This window comes from Petromyzon marinus, chromosome 80 (assembly GCF_048934315.1).
Source record: "Petromyzon marinus isolate PM22_M1 ecotype Great Lakes invasive population chromosome 80, UKy_Petmar_22M1.pri1.0, whole genome shotgun sequence".
NCBI classification, from domain to species: Eukaryota; Metazoa; Chordata; class Hyperoartia; order Petromyzontiformes; family Petromyzontidae; genus Petromyzon; species Petromyzon marinus.
In genome coordinates, this window is record NC_133746.1 from 8,516,423 (window position 1) to 8,536,095 (window position 19,673).

General features: G+C 57.7%; 1 protein-coding gene across 1 annotated transcript in view; it reads left to right on the forward strand.

Annotated features, from left to right (window-relative positions):
• The window catches only part of LOC142907672 (CUGBP Elav-like family member 2), a 43,809-nt gene extending 27,753 nt beyond the window's left edge, over positions 1 to 16,056 (forward strand). Inside the window, exons 6-10 of the mRNA XM_076057287.1 lie at positions 4,257 to 4,388; positions 6,525 to 6,604; positions 8,851 to 9,195; positions 12,184 to 12,232; positions 15,857 to 16,056. Coding sequence (XP_075913402.1) covers positions 4,257 to 4,388; positions 6,525 to 6,604; positions 8,851 to 9,195; positions 12,184 to 12,232; positions 15,857 to 16,041 — 791 coding nt within the window. The 3' untranslated portion in view covers positions 16,042 to 16,056. The remainder of the gene's footprint in view (positions 1 to 4,256; positions 4,389 to 6,524; positions 6,605 to 8,850; positions 9,196 to 12,183; positions 12,233 to 15,856) is intronic.
• The last annotated feature ends 3,617 nt before the right edge of the window (positions 16,057 to 19,673 follow it).

Here is a 19,673-nt window from a genome sequence, read left to right on the forward strand (position 1 = left end):
AGTGTGTCTCCCTCCGTGTGTCTCTCTGTGTCTCCCCGTGTCTCTCCCTGTGCGTGTCTCAGTGTGTCTCTCTCAGTGTCTCCCCGTGTCTCTCCCTGTGCGTGTCTCTCTCCGTGTCTCTCTCAGTGTGTCTCTCTCAGTGTCTCCCCGTGTCTCTCCCTGTGCGTGTCTCTCGGTGTCTCTCTAAGTGTCTCCCCGTGTCTCTCTCAGTTTGTGTCTCTCGGTGTCTCTCTCAGTGTCTCCCCGTGTCTCTCCCTGTGCGTGTCTCTCTCCGTGTCTCTCTCAGTGTGTCCCCGTGTCTCTCCCTGTGTGTGTCTCTCTCGGTGTCTCCGTGTGTGTCTCTCGGTGTGTATCAGTGTCTCTCTCCGTGTGTCTCTCAGTGTCTCCCCGTGTCTCTCCCTGTGTGTGTCTTGGTGTGTCTCTCAGTGTGTCTCTCTCAGTGTGTCTCAGTGTCTCTCTCCGTGTGTCTCTCAGTATGTCCCCGTGTCTCTCTCAGTGTGTCTCAGTGTCTCTCTCCGTGTGTCTCTCTCAGTGTCTCTCTCCGTGTGTCTCTCTCGATGTCTCCGTGTGTCTCTCTCGGTGTCTCTCGGTGTGTCTCTGTGTCTCCCAGTGTCTCTCTCCGTGTGTCTCTCTCAGTGTGTCTCTCTCCGTGTGTCTCTCTCAGTGTGTATCAGTGTCTCTCTCCGTGTGTCTCTCAGTGTGTCCCCGTGTCTCTCTCAGTGTGTCTCAGTGTCTCTCTCCGTGTGTCTCTCTCAGTGTCTCCCCGTGTCTCTCTCCGTGTGTCTCTCTCGGTGTCTCCCTGTGTCTGTGTCCCTGTGTGTCTCTCTCAGTGTCTCTCTCCATGTCTCTCCCCGTGTGTCTCTCTCCGTGTGTCTTTCTCGGTGTCTCCCTGTGTCTGTGTCCCTGTGTGTCTCTCTCAGTGTCTCTCTCCATGTCTCTCTCCGTGTGTCTCTCGGTGTCTCGCCGTGTCTCTCTCCGTGTGTCTCTCTCAGTGTCTCCCCGTGTCTGTGTCCGTGCGTGTCTCTCTCAGTGTCTCCCCATGCGTGTCTGTCTCCCCGTGCGTGTCTGTCTCCCCGTGCGTGTCTGTCTCCCCGTGTGTCTTCCCGTGTGTCTCCCCGTGTGTCTAACCGTGTCTGTCTCTCCGTGTGTGTCTCCCCGTGTGTCTCCCCGTGTCTGTCTCCCCGTGTCTGTCTCCCCGTGTGAGTCTCCCCGTGTGAGTCTCCCCGTGTCTGTCTCCCCGTGTGAGTCTCCCCGTGTGTCTCCCCGTGTGTGTCTCCCCGTGTCTGTCTCCCCGTGTCTGTCTCCCCGTGTCTGTCTCCCCGTGTCTGTCTCCCCGTGTCTGTCTCCCCGTGTGTGTCTCCCCGTGTGAGTCTCCCCGTGTGTCTCCCCGTGCGTGTCTGTCTCCCCGTGTCTGTCTCCCCGTGTCTGTCTCCCCGTGTCTGTCTCCCCGTGTCTGTCTCCCCGTGTGTCTCCCCGTGTGTCTCCCCGTGTGTCTCCCCGTGTGTCTCCCCGTGCGTGTCTGTCTCCCCGTGCGTCTCCCTGTCTGTCTCCCCGTGTCTGTCTCCCCGTGTGTCTCTCCCTGTCTGTCTCCCCGTGTCTGTCTCCCCGTGTCTGTCTCCCCGTGTGTGTCTCCCCGTGCGTGTCTGTCTCCCCGTGTGTCTCCCTGTCTGTCTCCCCGTGTCTGTCTCTCGCCGCCTCTCCTCACTGGGCTACTGTCCAGCAGCCCGTCTTCAGAAGCGTCCCAGGCCCATCTCACAAACGATAGCAGCCCTCAACCAAGCAGTTGGGGGGGGGGCGGATTTGGGGGGCTCATCACGTCGAATGTTCACAGCGAGGGTCAAACACGCGACGCCGCTAGCTGTCGAGTTTTAGATGTTGCATGGGGTGAATCCGGAGGACGCGGAGCAAAATCTACGTGACCGCGGGGAGAGAGAGAGATGCATGGAGGACCCACGACCTCCTGTAGACCGGGCGAGGTAGTCAACATTTCATAGCCACCGTGATGACGATGATGATGATTAGAGAGACACACAGACCTCCTGTACACCAGGCGAGGTAGTCAACATCTCATAGCCACTGTGATGATGATGATGAGAGAGACACAGACCTCCTGTATACCAGGCGAGGTAGTCAACATCTCATAGCCACCGTGGTAATGATGATGATGAGAGAGACACAGACCTCCTGTAGACCAGGCGAGGTAGTCAACATCTCCTAGCACACCGTGATGATGATGATGATGAGAGAGACACAGACCTCCTGTAGACCAGGCGAGGTAGTCAACATCTCATAGCCACTGTGATGATGATGACGATGAGAGACACAGACCTCCTGTAGACCAGGCGAGGTAGTCAACATCTCATAGCCACTGTGATGATGATGATGAGAGAGACACAGACCTCCTGTAGACCAGGCGAGGTAGTCAACATCTCATAGCCACCGTGATGATAATGATGATGAGAGAGAGACACAGACCTCCTGTAGACCAGGCGAGGTAGTCAACATCTCCTAGCACACCGTGATGATGATGATGAGAGAGACACAGACCTCCTGTAGACCAGGCGAGGTAGTCAACATCTCCTAGCACACCGTGATGATGATGATGAGAGAGACACAGACCTCCTGTAGACCAGGCGAGGTAGTCAACATCTCCTAGCACACCGTGATGATGATGATGAGAGAGACACAGACCTCCTGTAGACCAGGCGAGGTAGTCAACTTCTCATAGCCACCGTGATGATGATGATGATGAGAGAGAGACACAGACCTCATGTAGACCAGGCGAGGTAGTCAACATCTCATAGCCACCGTGATGATGATGATGAGAGAGACACAGACCTCCTGTAGACCAGGCGAGGTAGTCAACTTCTCATAGCCACCGTGATGATGATGATGAGAGAGAGACACAGACCTCCTGTAGATCAGGCGAGGTAGTCAACATCTCATAGCCACCGTGATGATGATGATGAGAGAGACACAGACCTCCTGTAGACCAGGCGAGGTAGTCAACATCTCATAGCCACTGTGATGATGATGATGATGAGAGACACAGACCTCCTGTATACCAGGCGAGGTAGTCAACATCTAGCCACCGTGATGATGATGATGAGAGAGACACAGACCTCCTGTATACCAGGCGAGGTAGTCAACATCTCCTAGCCACCGTGATGATGATGATGAGAGAGAGACACAGACCTCCTGTATACCAGGCGAGGTAGTCAACCGCTCATAGCCACTGTGATGATGATGATGAGAGAGACACAGACCTCCTGTATACCAGGCGAGGTAGTCAACATCTCATTGCCACCTTGATGATGATAATGAGAGAGAGACACAGACCTCCTGTATACCAGGTGAGGTAGTCAACATCTCATAGCCACCGTGGTAATGATGATGATGAGAGAGACACAGACCTCCTGTAGACCAGGCGAGGTAGTCAACATCTCCTAGCACACCGTGATGATGATGATGAGAGAGACACAGACCTCCTGTAGACCAGGCAAGGTAGTTACCATCTCCTAGCACACCGTGATGATGATGATGAGAGACACAGACCTCCTGTAGACCAGGCGAGGTAGTCAACATCTCATAGCCACCGTGATGATGATGATGAGAGAGAGACACCGACCTCCTGTAGACCAGGCGAAGTAGTCAACATCTCATAGCCACCGTGATGATAATGATGATGAGAGAGACACAGACCTCCTGTAGACCAGGCGAGGTAGTTAACATCTCATAGCCACCGTGATGATAATGATGATGAGAGAGAGACACAGACCTCCTGTAGACCAGGCGAGGTAGTCAACATCTCCTAGCACACCGTGATGATAATGATGATGAGAGAGAGACACAGACCTCCTGTAGACCAGGCGAGGTAGTCAACATCTCCTAGCACACCGTGATGATGATGATGAGAGAGAGACACAGACCTCCTGTAGACCAGGCGAGGTAGTCAACATCTCATAGCCACCGTGATGATGATGATGTTGAGAGAGAGACACAGACCTCCTGTAGACCAGGCGAGGTAGTCAACATCTCCTAGCACACCATGATGATGATGAGAGAGAGAGACACAGACTCCAAACACACAACAACAGCAGCAGCGGCGGCAGGCATCGTCGGGCTGGGGATTGAATCCATGACCCTGCGTACCAGGTGGGATGGTTAACGTCTCCTCAGCCTGCGTTGGACCTTGCCCCCCGTGACCTGTGACCTGTGACCTGTGCTCCCCCCCCACGTACCCCCCCACGTACCAGCGGAGGAGCGCAAGCTGTTTGTGGGGATGCTGGCCAAGAAGCTGACGGACGGCGAGGTGAGCTCCATGTTCAGCCCCTACGGAGCCGTGGAGGACTGCAAGGTGCTGCTGGGACCAGACGGCCTCAGCAAAGGTGAGGTGGTGGTGGTGGTGGAGGTGGTGGTTGTGGAGGTGGTGGTGGAAGTGGTGAGTGTGGTGGTGGTGGTGAGTGTGGTGGTGGTGGTGGAAGTGGTGGTGGTGAGTGTGGTGGTGGTGGAGGTTGTGGTGGTGGTGGTGGAGGTTGTGGTGGAGGTTGTGGTGGAGGTGGAAGTGGTGAGTGTGGTGATGGTGGTGAGGGTGGTGGAAGTGGTGGTGATGGTGGTGGTGGAAGTGGTGGTGGTGAGGGTGGTGGTGGTGGTGGTGGAAGTGGTGGTGGAGGTGGTGGTGGAGGTGAGGGTGGTGGTGGTGTAATGTTGATGGTCGTGGTGATGATGATGGAGGTGGTGCTGATGATGGAGGTGGTGCTGATGATGGAGGTGGTGCTGATGATGGAGGTTGTCCTGATGATGGAGGTTGTGCTGATGATGGAGGTTCTGCTGATGATGGAGGTTGTGCTGATGATGGCGGTTGTGCTGATGATGGCGGTTGTGCTGATGATGGAGGTTGTGCTGATGATGGAGGTTGTGCTGATGATGGAGGTTGTGCTGATGATGGAGGTGTTGCTGATGATGGAGGTTGCGCTGATGATGGAGGTTGTGCTGATGGTGGAGGTTGTGCTGATGATGGAGGTTGCGCTGATGATGGAGGTTGCGCTGATGATGGAGGTTGCGGTGATGATGGCGGTTGTGGCGATGATGGCGGTGATGGAGGCGGTGTTAATGGGGAGTGGTGGGTGTAGTGGTTAGCGCTACGTTTCAGCGTCAAACCCGGCGACCTGAGTTCGATTCCCGCTCACGGCCACCAACACCAGCGGCGACGATTATCTGAACCGGTCCTGGGCCTCCCCTAGGTCGACTCGGCCTCAAATGAGTACCTGGTGTAGCGGCAGTGTGTGTAGTAAACGTCATCACTGGGGAGACAAAGGCGGCCGGGCGTGGTGCTGGCCACCCACCCCCTCGTGTGCCACAGTGCCGGTAGCCTTCATAGGTGGTGCTCGCTAACAGCACTTGCCCCTACAGCCCTGTTAGAGGCTACACGGGGGATCTTTGTCTGTGTATAGGTGCTGCTGCTACTCGCTACTGACAGCACTTGCCCCTACAGCCCTGCTAGAGGCTACACGGGGGATCTTTGTCTGTGTATAGGTGCTGCTGCTACTCGCTACTAACAGCACTTGACCCTACAGCCTGATAGAGGCTACACGGGGGATCTTTGTCTGTGTGTAGGTGCTGCTGCTACTCGCTACTAACATCACTTGCCCCTACAGCCCTGCTAGAGGCTACACGGGGGATCTTTGTCTGTGTGTAGGTGCTGCTGCTACTCGCTACTAACAGCACTTGCCCCTACAGCCCTGTTAGAGGCTACACGGGGGATCTTTGTCTGTGTATAGGTGCTGCTGCTGCTGCTGCTACTCGCTACTAACAGCACTTGCCCCTACAGCCCTGTTAGAGGCTACACGGGGGAGCTTTGTCTGTGTATAGGTGCTGCTGCTACTCGCTACTAACAGCACTTGCCCCTACAGCCCTGTTAGAGGCTACACGGGGGAGCTTTGTCTGTGTATAGGTGCTGCTGCTACTCGCTACTAACAGCACTTGCCCCTACAGCCCTGCTAGAGGCTACACGGGGGATCTTTGTCTGTGTATAGGTGCTGCTGCTACTCGCTACTAACAGCACTTGCCCCTACAGCCCTGCTAGAGGCTACACGGGGGATCTTTGTCTGTATATAGGTGCTGCTGCTACTCGCTACTAACAGCACTTGCCCCTACAGCCCTGCTAGAGGCTACACGGGGGATCTTTGTCTGTGTATAGGTGCTGCTGCTACTCGCTACTAACAGCACTTGCCCCTACAGCCCTGCTAGAGGCTACACGGGGGATCTTTGTCTGTGTATAGGTGCTGCTGCTGCTGCTACTCGCTACTAACAGCACTTGCCCCTACAGCCCTGCTAGAGGCTACACGGGGGATCTTTGTCTGTGTATAGGTGCTGCTGCTGCTACTCGCTACTGACAGCACTTGCCCCTACTGACAGCACTTGCCCCTACAGAGGCTACACGGGGGAGCTTTGTTGGTTGAGGTTGGTGGCGGTGGTTGTGATCGTGGTGGTGATCGTGGTGGTGGTGTTTGTGTGGCTCGCAGGATGTGCTTTCCTCACCTATGCAACCAAGGCAGCTGCCCTCAAGGCCATCAAGATGATGCATCACTCGCAGACCATGGAGGTGAGGTACACGCAGGCCATCGTGAACCCACGAACCCGACCACACGCCCGCACACGCTCGCTCGTACATCCCGCTCGTACACCCGCCCACTCATTCGCATTACCACCTACGCACTCAATTACCCACCCACCCACCCTCTCGCCCACCAACTCTCTCGCCCACCAACTCGCCCACGCACTCATCCACCCATGCACCTACTCAGTTGCCAACCCGCCCTCCCTATCGCCCACAAAGCGATCCACCTACCCACCAACCCGCTCACATTCCCACTCAGCCACCCACTCAACAACCCACACACCCACCCATTTACAAACCCACCAACCCACCCACCCACCAACCACCTCAGCCACCCACTCGACCACCCACTCAACCATCCACACACCCATTTACAAACCCACCAACCCACCCTCTCACCCACCAACTACCTCAGCCACCCACTCAACCACCCACACACCCACCCACACACCCACCCATTTACAAACCCACCAACCCAACCACCCTCTCACCCACCAACCACCTCAGCCACCCACTCAACCACCCACTCAACCACCCACACACCCACCCATTTACCAACCCACCAACCCACCCACCCTCTCACCCAGCAACCACCTCAGCCACCCCCTCAACCACCCACGCACCCACCCATTTACAAACCCACCAACCCACCCACCCTCTCACCCACCAACCACCTCAGCCACCCACTCAACCACCCACGCACCCACCCATTTACAAACCCACCAACCCACCCACCCACCAACCACCTCAGCCACCCACTCAACCACCCACGCACCCACCCATTTACAAACCCACCAACCCACCCACCCACCAACCACCTCAGCCACCCACTCGACCACCCACTCAACCACCCACACACCCATTTACAAACCCACCAACCCACCCACCCTCTCACCCACCAACCACCTCAGCCACCCACTCAACCACCCACTCAGCCACCCACACACCCACCCATTTACAAACCCACCAACCCACCCACCCTCTCACCCACCAACCACCTCAGCCACCCACGCACTCAACCACCCACACACCCACCCATTTACAAACCCACCAACCCACCCACCCACCAACCACCTCAGCCACCCACTCGACCACCCACTCAACCACCCACACACCCATTTACAAACCCACCAACCCACCCACCCTCTCACCCACCAACCACCTCAGCCACCCACTCAACCACCCACTCAGCCACCCACACACCCACCCATTTATTAACCCACCAACCCACCCACCCTCTCACCCACCAACCACCTCAGCCACCCACGCACTCAACCACCCACTCAACCACCCACGCACCCACCCATTTATTAACCCACCAACCCACCCACCCTCTCACCCACCAACCACCTCAGCCACCCACTCAACCACCCACTCAACCACCCACACACACACCCATTTACAAACCCACCAACCCACCCACCCTCTCACCCAGCAACCACCTCAGCCACCCCCTCAACCACCCACTCAACCACCCACACACACACCCATTTACAAACGCACCAACCCACCCACCCTCTCACACACCAACCACCTCAGCCACCCACTCAACCACCCACGCACCCACCCATTTAGAAACCCACCAACCCACCCACCCACCAACCACCTCAGCCACCCACTCGACCCCCCACTCAACCACCCACACACACACCCATTTACAAACGCACCAACCCACCCACCCTCTCACCCACCAACCACCTCAGCCACCCACTCAACCACCGACTCAACCACCCATTTACAAACCCACCAACCCACCCACCCTCTCACCCAGCAACCACCTCAGCCACCCACTCAACCACCCACTCAACCACCCATTTACAAACCAACCCACCCACCCTCTCACACACCAACCACCTCAGCCACCCACTCAACCACCCACGCACCCACCCATTTAGAAACCCACCAACCCACCCACCCACCAACCACCTCAGCCACCCACTCGACACACCCACTCAACCACCCACACACCCACCCATTTACAAACCCACCAACCCACCCACCCTCTCACCCAGCAACCACCTCAGCCACCCACTCAACCACCCACTCAACCACCCACTCAACCACCCATTTACCAACCCACCCACCCTCTCGGCCAACCTCTCGCCAACCAACTCGCTCACCCGCCCACTCGCACCCTCCCATTTACCAACCCGCCCCACTCACCCTCTCACCCCCCCACCTCCCCCCACCCACCCTCTTACCCCCCACCCACCCACCCACCGCCCACCCAGGGCTGCCGTGCACCGCTGGTTGTCAAGTTTGCCGACACGGCCCGCGAGAAGGAGAATAAGCGGGTCCACCATCGCCTGAGCCTCATGCAGCAGCAGCAGCAGCAGCTGGGCGTGATGGGCGGCGGAGGAGGGGGCGGGGGAGGAGGGGGAGGTGGGGGAGGAGGGGGGGGCATGATGGGGGGGGGAGGGATGATGGGCGGCGGGGGGGGTCCCCCCGGGGTGGGTTGCATGATGGGCGGTGGAGGAGGTGGGGGGGCTGGTGCCGGGGGGCTGCCCGGGAACTTCCCCCCGGGGATGGGCGGCTCCGGGGGGAACCTGGCGGCGATCGGAACTCAGTATCTGGCGGTGAGTGTCGGGTGGTGGGCGGGGGGGGGTAGTGGGGGGGGGTGGGGGTGGTGGGGGGAAGGTGCCCGCCGCCCCTCCCCCCCCCCCCCCCCCCCCCACCTGCAGTGCCGCTTTGCTCGCTCCTGTCGGGGGGTGTCATGGTGGGGGGGTTGCAGCCACTGTGTGGCATAGAACGTGAGTGGGGGTGTGAGTCTAGAACGTGGTGTCAGAAGTGGGGCCTGTGAGTCTAGAACGTGGTGTCAGAAGTGGGGCCTGTGAGTCTAGAACGTGGTGTCAGAAGTGGGGTCTGTGAGTCTAGAACGTGGCGTCAGAAGTGGGGGTGCGAGTCTAGAACGTGGTGTCAGAAGCGGGGCCTGTGAGTCTAGAACGTGGTGTCAGAAGTGGGGCCTGTGAGTCTAGAACGTGGTGTCAGAAGTGGGGTCTGTGAGTCTAGAACGTGGCGTCAGAAGTGGGGGTGCGAGTCTAGAACGTGGTGTCAGAAGCGGGGCCTGTGAGTCTAGAACGTGGTGTCAGAAGTGGGGCGTGTGAGTCTAGAACGTGGCGTCAGAAGTGGGGTGTGAGTCTAGAACGTGGTGTCAGAAGTGGGGGTGTGAGTCTAGAACGTGGTGTCAGAAGTGGGGCCTGTGAGTCTAGAACGTGGTGTCAGAAGTGGGGCCTGTGAGTCTAGAACGTGGTGTCAGAAGTGGGGTCTGTGAGTCTAGAACGGGGTGTCAGAAGTGGGGCCTGTGAGTCTAGAACGTGGTGTCAGAAGTGGGGGTGTGAGTCTAGAACGTGGTGTCAGAAGTGGGGCCTGTGAGTCTAGAACGTGGTATCAGAAGTGGGGCGTGTGAGTCTAGAACGTGGTATCAGAAGTGGGGGGTGTGAGTCTAGAACGTGGCGTCAGAAGTGGGGGTGTGAGTCTAGAACGTGGTGTCAGAAGTGGGGGTATGAGTCTAGAACGTGGTGTCAGAAGCAGGGGTGTGAGTCTAGAACGTGGTGTCAGAAGTGGGGTGTGAGTCTAGAACGTGGCGTCAGAAGTGGGGGTGTGAGTCTAGAACGTGGTGTCAGAAGTGGGGCGTCTGAGTCTAGAACGTGATATCAGAAGTGGGGGTGTGAGTCTAGAACGTGGTGTCAGAAGTGGGGTGTGAATCTAGAACGTGGTGTCAGAAGTGGGGCCTGTGAGTCTCGAACGTGGTGTCAGAAGTGGGGGTGTGAGTCTAGAATGTGGTGTCAGAAGTGGGGCCTGTGAGTCTAGAACGTGGTGTCAGAAGTGGGCGTGTGAGTCTAGAACGTGGTGTCAGAAGCGGGGCGTGTGAGTCTAGAACGTGGTGTCAGAAGTGGGGGGTATGAGTCTAGAACGTGGTGTCAGAAGTGGGGGTCTGAGTCTAGAACGTGGTGTCAGAAGTGGGGGTGTGAGTCTAGAACGTGGTGTCAGAAGTGGGGTGTGTGAGTCTAGAACGTGGTGTCAGAAGTGGGGGGTGTGAATCTAGAACGTGATGTCAGAAGTGGGGGGTGTGAGTCTAGAACGTGGTGTCAGAAGTGGGGGGGGTGTGAGTCTATAACGTGGTGTCAGAAGTGGGGTGTGAGTCTAGAACGTGGTGTCAGAAGTGGGGGTCTGAGTCTAGAACGTGGTGTCAGAAGTGGGGGTGTGAGTCTAGAACGTGGTGTCAGAAGTGGGGTGTGTGAGTCTAGAACGTGGTGTCAGAAGTGGGGGGTGTGAATCTAGAACGTGATGTCAGAAGTGGGGGGTGTGAGTCTAGAACGTGGTGTCAGAAGTGGGGGGGGTGTGAGTCTATAACGTGGTGTCAGAAGTGGGGTGTGAGTCTAGAACGTGGTGTCAGAAGTGGGGGTGTGAGTCTAGAACGTGGTGTCAGAAGTGGGGTGTGTGAGTCTAGAACGTGGTGTCAGAAGTGGGGTGAGTCTAGAACGTGGTGTCAGAAGTGGGGGTGTGAGTCTAGAACGTGGTGTCAGAAGTGGGGGTGTGAGTCTAGAACGTGGTGTCAGAAGTGGGGTGTGTCTAGAACGTGGTGTCAGAAGCGGGGTGTGTGAGTCTAGAACGTGGTGTCAGAAGTGGGGCGTGTGAGTCTAGAACGTGGCGTCAGAAGTGGGGGGTCTGAGTCTAGAACGTGGTGTCAGAAGTGGGGATGTGAGTCTAGAACGTGGTGTCAAAAGTGTGGGGCCTGTGAGTCTAGAACGTGGTGTCAGAAGTGGGGCCTGTGAGTCTAGAACGTGGTGTCAGAAGTGGGGGTGTGAGTCTAGAACGTGGTGTCAGAAGTGGGGGTGTGAGTCTAGAACGTGGTGTCAGGAGTGGGGGGTGTGAGTCTAGAACGTGGTGTCAGAAGTGGGGCGTGTGAGTCTCGAACGTGGTGTCAGAAGTGGGGTGTGAGTCTAGAACGTGGTGTCAGAAGTGGGGGGTGTGAGTCTAGAACGTGGTGTCAGAAGTGGGGTGTGAGTCTAGAACGTGGTGTCGTTGTGGTTGTGTGAATCTAATACACAGAGACAGCTGCCACTGGGGGTGCCCCTAGGCTACACAGCAAAAGCAGACTAATACACAGAGACAGCTGCCACTGGGGGTGCCCCTAGGCTACACAGCTACACAGCAACAGCAGACTAATACACAGAGACTGCTGTCACTGGGGGAGCCCCTCGGCTACACAACTACACAGCAACAGCAGACTAACACACAGAGACAGCTGTCACTGGAGGTGCCCCTAGGCTACACAGCTACACAGCAACAGCAGACTAATACACAGAGACAGCTGACACTGGGGGTGCCCCTAGGCTACACAGCTACACAGCAACAGCAGACTAACACACAGAGACAGCTCCCACTGGGGGTGCCCCTAGTCTACACAGCTACACAGTGTCTCTGCGTGTCTCTGTGTGTCTGCGTGTGTCTCTGTGTCTCTCTGTGTCTCTCTGTGTGTCTCTCTCTCTGTGTCTCTGCGTGTGTCTCTGTGTCTCTCTGTGTGTCTCTGCGTGTCATCGCTCTCTCCGTCTGTCCCACAGCAACTGCTGCAGACAGCGCTGTCGGCCATCAACCCCCAGCAGATGGGAGGTGAGTGGCACGGGGGCAGCCATTGTGAGCCCACTGGGGAGAGGTGGTGGTGGTGGTGACGGTGGTGGTGACGTTGACGGTGGTGGTGGTGACGGTGGTGGTGGTGGTGGTGACGGTGGTGGTGGTGGTGGTGGTGACGGTGGTGGTGGTGACGGTGGTGGTGACGGTGGTGGTGACGGTGGTGGTGACGGTGGTGGTGACGGTGGTGGTGACGGTGGTGGTGACGGTGGTGGTGGTGGTGGTGACGGTGGTGGTGACGGTGGTGGTGACGGTGGTGGTGACGGTGGTGGTGACGGTGGTGGTGGTGGTGACGGTGGTGGCTGTGGTGGCGGTGGTGGTGACGGTGGTGGTGGTGACGGTGGTGGCTGTGGTGGTGGTGACGGTGGTGGTGGTGGTGACGACGGTGGTGGTGGTGACGACGGTGGTGGTGGTGGTGGTGACGGTGGTGGTCTCTGTCGGTGGTGGCTGGTGGTGGTGGTGGCGGTGACTGTGGCGGTGGTGGTGGTGGTGACGGTGGTGGTGGTGGTGACGGTGGTGGCGGTGGTGGTGGTGGTGGTGACGGTGGTGGTGGTGACGGTGGTGGTGGTGGCTGTGGTGGTGGTGGCTGTGGTGGCTGTGGCGGTGGTGGCTGTGGTGGTGGTGGTGGCGGTGTTGTTGTGTGTAGGCATGAACGCGATGCAGATGCAGGCCCTCGCCACGTTGTTGTTGTGACGGTGTTGCGACGGTGTTGCTAGGGTGTTGTTGTGACGGTGTTGTTAGGGTGTTGTTGTGACGGTGTTGTGACGGTGTTGTGACGGTGTTGTTAGGGTGTTGTTGTGACAGTGTTGTTGTGACGGTGTTGATGTTGTGACGGTGTTGATGTTGTGTAGGCGTGAATGCGATGCAGATGCAGGCCCTCGCCACGTTGTTGTTGTTGTGACGTTGTTGTGACGGTGTTGTTGTTAGGGTGTTGTTGTGACGGTGTTGATGTTGTTGTGATGGTGTTGTTGTGACGGTGTTGTTGTGATGGTGTTGTTGTGACGGTGTTGTTGTGACGGTGTTGTGACGGTGTTGATGTTGTTGTGATGGTGTTGTGACGTTGTTGTTGTGACGGTGTTGTGACGGTGTTGTGACGGTGTTGATGTTGTTGTGACGGTGTTGTGACGTTGTTGTTGTGACGTTGTTGTTGTGACGTTGTTGTTGTGACGTTGTTGTGACGGTGTTGATGTTGTTGTGACGGTGTTGATGTTGTTGTGACGGTGTTGTTGTGACGGTGTTGATGTTGTGTGTAGGCATGAACGCGATGCAGATGCAGGCCCTCGCCACGTTGTTGTTGTGACGGTGTTGTTGTGACGGTGTTGTGACGGTGTTGTGACGGTGTTGTTGTGACGGTGTTGATGTTGTTGTGACGGTGTTGTTGTGACTGTGTTGATGTTGTTGTGTAGGCATGAACGCGATGCAGATGCAGGCCCTCGCCACGTTGTTGTGACGTTGTTGTTGTGACGTTGTTGTTGTGACGGTGTTGATGTTGTTGTGACGGTGTTGTGACGTTGTTGTGACGGTGTTGTTGTTAGGGTGGTGTTGTGACGGTGTTGATGTTGTTGTGACGGTGTTGTGGTGACGGTGTTGTTGTGACGGTGTTGTTGTGACGGTGTTGTTGTGACGGTGTTGTTGTTGTGTAGGCATGAACGCGATGCAGATGCAGGCCCTCGCCACGTTGTTGTTGTGACGGTGTTGATGTTGTTGTGACGGTGTTGTGACGGTGTTGTGACGGTGTTGTGTGTAGGCATGAACGCGATGCAGATGCAGGCCCTCGCCACGTTGTTGTGATGGTGTTGTTGTGACGGTGTTGTTGTTGTTGTGACGGTGTTGTGACGGTGTTGATGTTGTTGTGATGGTGTTGATGTTGTTGTTGTGTTGTGTGTAGGCATGAACGCGATGCAGATGCAGGCCCTCGCCACGTTGTTGTTGTGACGGTGTTGATGTTGTTGTGACGGTGTTGTTGTTGTGATGTTGTTGTGACGGTGTTGTTGTGTAGGCATGAACGCGATGCAGATGCAGGCCCTCGCCACGTTGTTGTTGTGACGGTGTTGATGTTGTTGTGACGGTGTTGTTGTTGTTGTGACGTTGTTGTGATGTTGTTGTGTGTAGGCATGAACGCGATGCAGATGCAGGCCCTCGCCACGTTGTTGTTGTGACGGTGTTGTTGTGACGGTGTTGATGTTGTTGTGATGTTGTTGTGTGTAGGCATGAACGCGATGCAGATGCAGGCCCTCGCCACGTTGTTGTTGTGATGGTGTTGTTGTGACGGTGTTGTTGTTGTTGTGACGGTGTTGTTGTTGTTGTGATGTTGTTGTTGTGACGGTGTTGATGTTGTTGTTGTTGTGTAGGCATGAACGCGATGCAGATGCAGGCCCTCGCCACGTTGTTGTTGTGACGGTGTTGATGTTGTTGTGACGGTGTTGATGTTGTTGTGATGTTGTTGTGTGTAGGCATGAACGCGATGCAGATGCAGGCCCTCGCCACGTTGTTGACGGTGTTGTTGTGATGTTGTTGTGATGTTGTTGTGATGTTGTTGTGATGTTGTTGATGTTGTTGTGTGTAGGCATGAACGCGATGCAGATGCAGGCCCTCGCCACGTTGTTGTTGTGACGGTGTTGATGTTGTTGTGATGTTGTTGTGACGGTGTTGATGTTGTTGTGATGTTGTTGTGATGTTGTGTAGGCATGAACGCGATGCAGATGCAGGCCCTCGCCACGTTGTTGTTGTGACGGTGTTGTTGTGATGTTGTTGTGATGTTGTTGTGATGTTGTTGTGATGTTGTTGTGACGGTGTGTAGGCATGAACGCGATGCAGATGCAGGCCCTCGCCACGTTGTTGTTGTGACGGTGTTGATGTTGTTGTGATGTTGTTGTGATGTTGTTGTTGTGTGTAGGCATGAACGCGATGCAGATGCAGGCCCTCGCCATGCTGTTGTTGTGACGGTGTTGTTGGTGTTGTGATGTTGTTGTGATGTTGTTGTGATGTTGTTGTTGTTGTGTAGGCATGAACGCGATGCAGATGCAGGCCCTCGCCACGTTGTTGTTGTGACGGTGTTGTTGTTGTTGTGATGTTGTTGTGATGTTGTTGTGATGATGTTGTGTGTAGGCATGAACGCGATGCAGATGCAGGCCCTCGCCACGTTGTTGTTGTTGTGACGGTGTTGTTGTTGTTGTGATGTTGTTGTGACGGTGTTGTTGTTGTTGTGATGTTGTGTTGATGTTGTGTGTAGGCATGAACGCGATGCAGATGCAGGCCCTCGCCACGTTGTTGTTGTGACGGTGTTGATGTTGTTGTGATGTTGTTGTGACGGTGTTGTTGTTGTTGTGACGGTGTTGTGACGGTGTTGTGACGGTGTTGTGTGTAGGCATGAACGCGATGCAGATGCAGGCCCTCGCCACGTTGTTGTTGTGACGGTGTTGTTGTGACGGTGTTGTTGTTGTGATGTTGTTGTTGTGATGTTGTTGTGATGTTGTTGTGTGTAGGCATGAACGCGATGCAGATGCAGGCCCTCGCCACGTTGTTGTTGTGACGTTGTTGTTGTGACGGTGTTGATGTTGTTGTGATGTTGTTGTTGTGATGTTGTTGTGATGTTGTTGTGTGTAGGCATGAACGCGATGCAGATGCAGGCCCTCGCCACGTTGGCCACTGCCGCGTCGGGCGGCCTCGGTGGGGGCGGCGGCGTGGGGGGCGGCCTGGGCCCCCTGGGGGGGGGCGGGGGGGGGCACGGGGGAAACGCCGGTAAGAGGGTGTGTGTGTGTGTGTGTCTGTGTGTGTGTCTGTGTGTGTGACAGTGTGTGTGTGACAGGGTGTGTGTGTCTGTGTGTGTGACTGTGAGAGTGTGTGACAGTGTGTGTGTGTGTGACAGTGTGTGTGTGTGTGTGACAGGGTGTGTGTGTGTGTGACAGGGTGTGTGTGTGTGTGTGACAGGGTCTGTGTGTGTGACAGGGTCTGTGTGTGTGTGTGTGTGACAGGGTGTCTGTGTGTGTGACAGGGTGTGTGTGTGTGTGACAGGGTGTGTGTGTGTGTGACAGGGTGTGTCTGTGTGTGTGTGTGTGAGAGTGTGTGTGTGACAGGGTGTGTGTGTGTCAGGGTGTGTGACTGTGTGTGTGACTGTGTGTGTGTGACTGTGTGTGTGTGACTGTGTGTGTGTGACAGTGTGTGTGTGTGTGACTGTGTGTGACAGGGTGTGTGTGTCTGTGTGTGTGTCTGTGTATGTGTGACAGGGTGTGTGTGTGTGTGACAGGGTGTGTGTGACAGGGTGTGTGTGTGAGGGTGTGTGTGTGGGTGTGTCTGTGTGTGTGTGTGTCTGTGAGTGTTAGAGTGTGTGTGACAGGGTGTGTGAGTGTGTGTGTGATGGTGATGACCGTTCAGTTCTGTGGCTGCTGTCTTTGCTGATATGAGTGCTGTGTGTCTCCCTCCCCCCCCGTGTCTCCCTCCCCTCCCCCCACCCCTCCCCCCACCCCTCCCCCCCGTGTCTCCCTCCCCTCCCCCCCACCCCCGTGTCTCCCCTCCCCTCCCCCCTGTGTCTCCCTCTCCCCGTGTCTCCCTCCCCTCCCCCCTGTGTCTCCCTCCCCCCGTGTCTCCCTCCCCTCCCCCCGTGTCTCCCTCCCCTCTCCCCGTGTCTCCCTCCCCTCCCCCCCGTGTCTCCCTCCCCCCGTGTCTCCCTCCCCTCCCCTCCCCCCTGTGTCTCCCTCCCCTCCCCCCCGTGTCTCCCTCCCCCCGTGTCTCCCTCCCCTCCCCCCTGTGTCTCCCTCCCCTCCCCCCCGTGTCTCCCTCCCCCCGTGTCTCCCTCCCCTCCCCCCCCCGTGTCTCCCTCCCCCCGTGTCTCCCTCCCCTCCCCCCCCCGTGTCTCCCTCCCCCCGTGTCTCCTCCCCCCCCCCCCCCCCCCCCCGTGTCTCCCTCCAGCGATGAACTCAGGCTCGAGTCTCTCAGGGTCTGGGCTGGGTGGGTTTGGGGGGGGCTCTGTTGGGGGGGGCGGGGGAATGGGGGGGGCGGCTTCGGGGGCGGTGGGAGCTCCGGGTCTGGGATGGGCTCGATGGGATCCGGATCTGGTGAGAGACACGGGGAGACACGGGGGAGACACGGGGGAGACACGGGGGAGACACGGGGGAGATACGGGGAGACAGGGGGAGACACGGGGGAGACACGGGGAGACAGGGGGAGACACGGGGGAGACACGGGGAGACACGGGGAGACACGGGGGAGACACGGGGAGACACGGGGAGACACGGGGCAGACATCGGGGAGACACGGGGAGACACGGGGGAGACACGGGGGAGACACGGGGAGACACGGGGGGAGACACGGGGGAGACACAGGGCAGACATCGGGGAGACACGGGGGAGACACGGGGAGACAGGGGGAGACACGGGGGAGACACGGGGGAGACACGGGGAGACTCACACGGGGAGACACGGGGAGACACGGGGGAGACTTCGGGGAGACACGGGGGAGACACGGGGGAGACATCGGGGGAGACACGGGGAGACACGGGGGAGACACGGGGGAGACACGGGGGAGACACGGGGGAGACACGGGGGAGATACGGGGAGACAGGGGGAGACACGGGGGAGACTTCGGGGAGACACGGGGGAGACACGGGGAGACACGGGGAGACACGGGGGAGACACGGGGGAGACACGGGGGAGACACGGGGGAGACACGGGGGAGACACGGGGGAGACATCGGGGAGACTCACGGGGAGACACAGGGAGACACGGGGGAGACACGGGGAGACTCACACGGGGAGACACAGGGAGACACGGGGGAGACACGGGGAGACTCACACGGGGAGACACGGGGAGACTCACACGGGGAGACACGGGGAGACTCACGGGGAGACACAGGGAGACACGGGGGAGACACGGGGAGACTCACACGGGGAGACACGGGGAGACTCACACAGGGAGACTCACACAGGGAGACTCGTACAGGGAGACTCACACAGGGAGACTCACACAGGGAGACTCACACAGGGAGACTCACACAGGGAGACTCACACAGGGAGACTCACACAGGGAGACTCACACAGGGAGACTCACACAGGGAGACACGGGGAGACTCACACGGGGAGACACGGGGAGACTCACACAGGGAGACTCACACAGGGAGACTCGTACAGGGAGACTCACACAGGGAGACTCACACAGGGAGACTCACACAGGGAGACTCACACAGGGAGACTCACACAGGGAGACTCACACAGGGAGACTCACACAGGGAGACTCACACAGGGAGACTCGTACAGGGAGACTCACACGGGGCAGATATAGGGGAGACACGGGGAGACACGGGGAGTCAGGGGGAGACACGGGGAGACACACACGGGGCAGAAATAGGGGAGACACGGGGGGAGACACGAGGAGACTCACACGGGGAGACTCACACGGGGAGACTCACACGGGGAGACTCACACGGGGAGACTCACACGGGGAGACTCACACGGGGAGACACGTGTCTCCTCTGTACGGGGACCACACCATGGGTTGGTAACCTCCCCTCCCCTCTCCCCTCCCCTCCCCCCTCCCCTCCCCCCCTCCCCCTCTCCCCTCCCTCCCCCCCGACCTCCCAGGCCTGGGCGGGAGCAGTGCCGACACGATGGCTCAGGCCTACACGGGCATGCAGCAGTACGCAGCCTCCGCCTTGCCCAGCCTGTACGGCGGGGGACAGCAGCAGCAGCAGCATCAGCAGCAGCAGCAGCAGCAGGGACTGTTCCAGCAGCATCAGCAGCAGCAGCAGCAGCATCAGCAGGGGCAGCAGCAGGGGCAGCAGCTGGGGTTCGGCATGGCGGCGGGCAGTCACAAGGAGGGTGCGTCCGGGGGTCGTGGGGTCGTGGGGGTCGTGGGGGTCAGGGGTCGGGGGGTCGTGCCGGTTTGGAGGGGTGACCGTTGCCGCGACGGTTTTGCAGCCACCACAGCGGGCTAAGTGGGGGGGGGGGGGGGGGCTCTGGGCCGGTGCTAGTGGCTGGTACCCCCCCCCCCCTCCCCCCCCTCCCCCCCTCCCCCCCCTCCCCCCCCTCTACCCCCCCCTCCACCTTGAAATAAATAAGCGTTGTTTCTTTTAAAAAAATTGCTTGAGCCTAAAAAAAAATAATCACAAAGCACAGAGAGAGAATGGCTATTATTATTATCGTTATCGTCGTCATCATCACCCACGAACTTTGACTTTTGTGGACTTTACGGGAAAGGCAAAAAATTTTTTTGCCCGTTTTCTCCTTGAAAGTGGGGGGCCGGGGGGAGGGAGACAGGGAGGCGCGTTAAAAAAAATCTCGCTGTCCTGGCCACAAGTGCAAAGTTAGCGGGCGATAATGGTAGCCATTGTCGGTGCCGGATTCCCCCCTGGGTGGGAGGGAGCGGCGGCGTCTGTGGAGTCCCCTGGCCACAAAACCACGTTTGGGAGCAGCGAGGAGACTGGATCAACG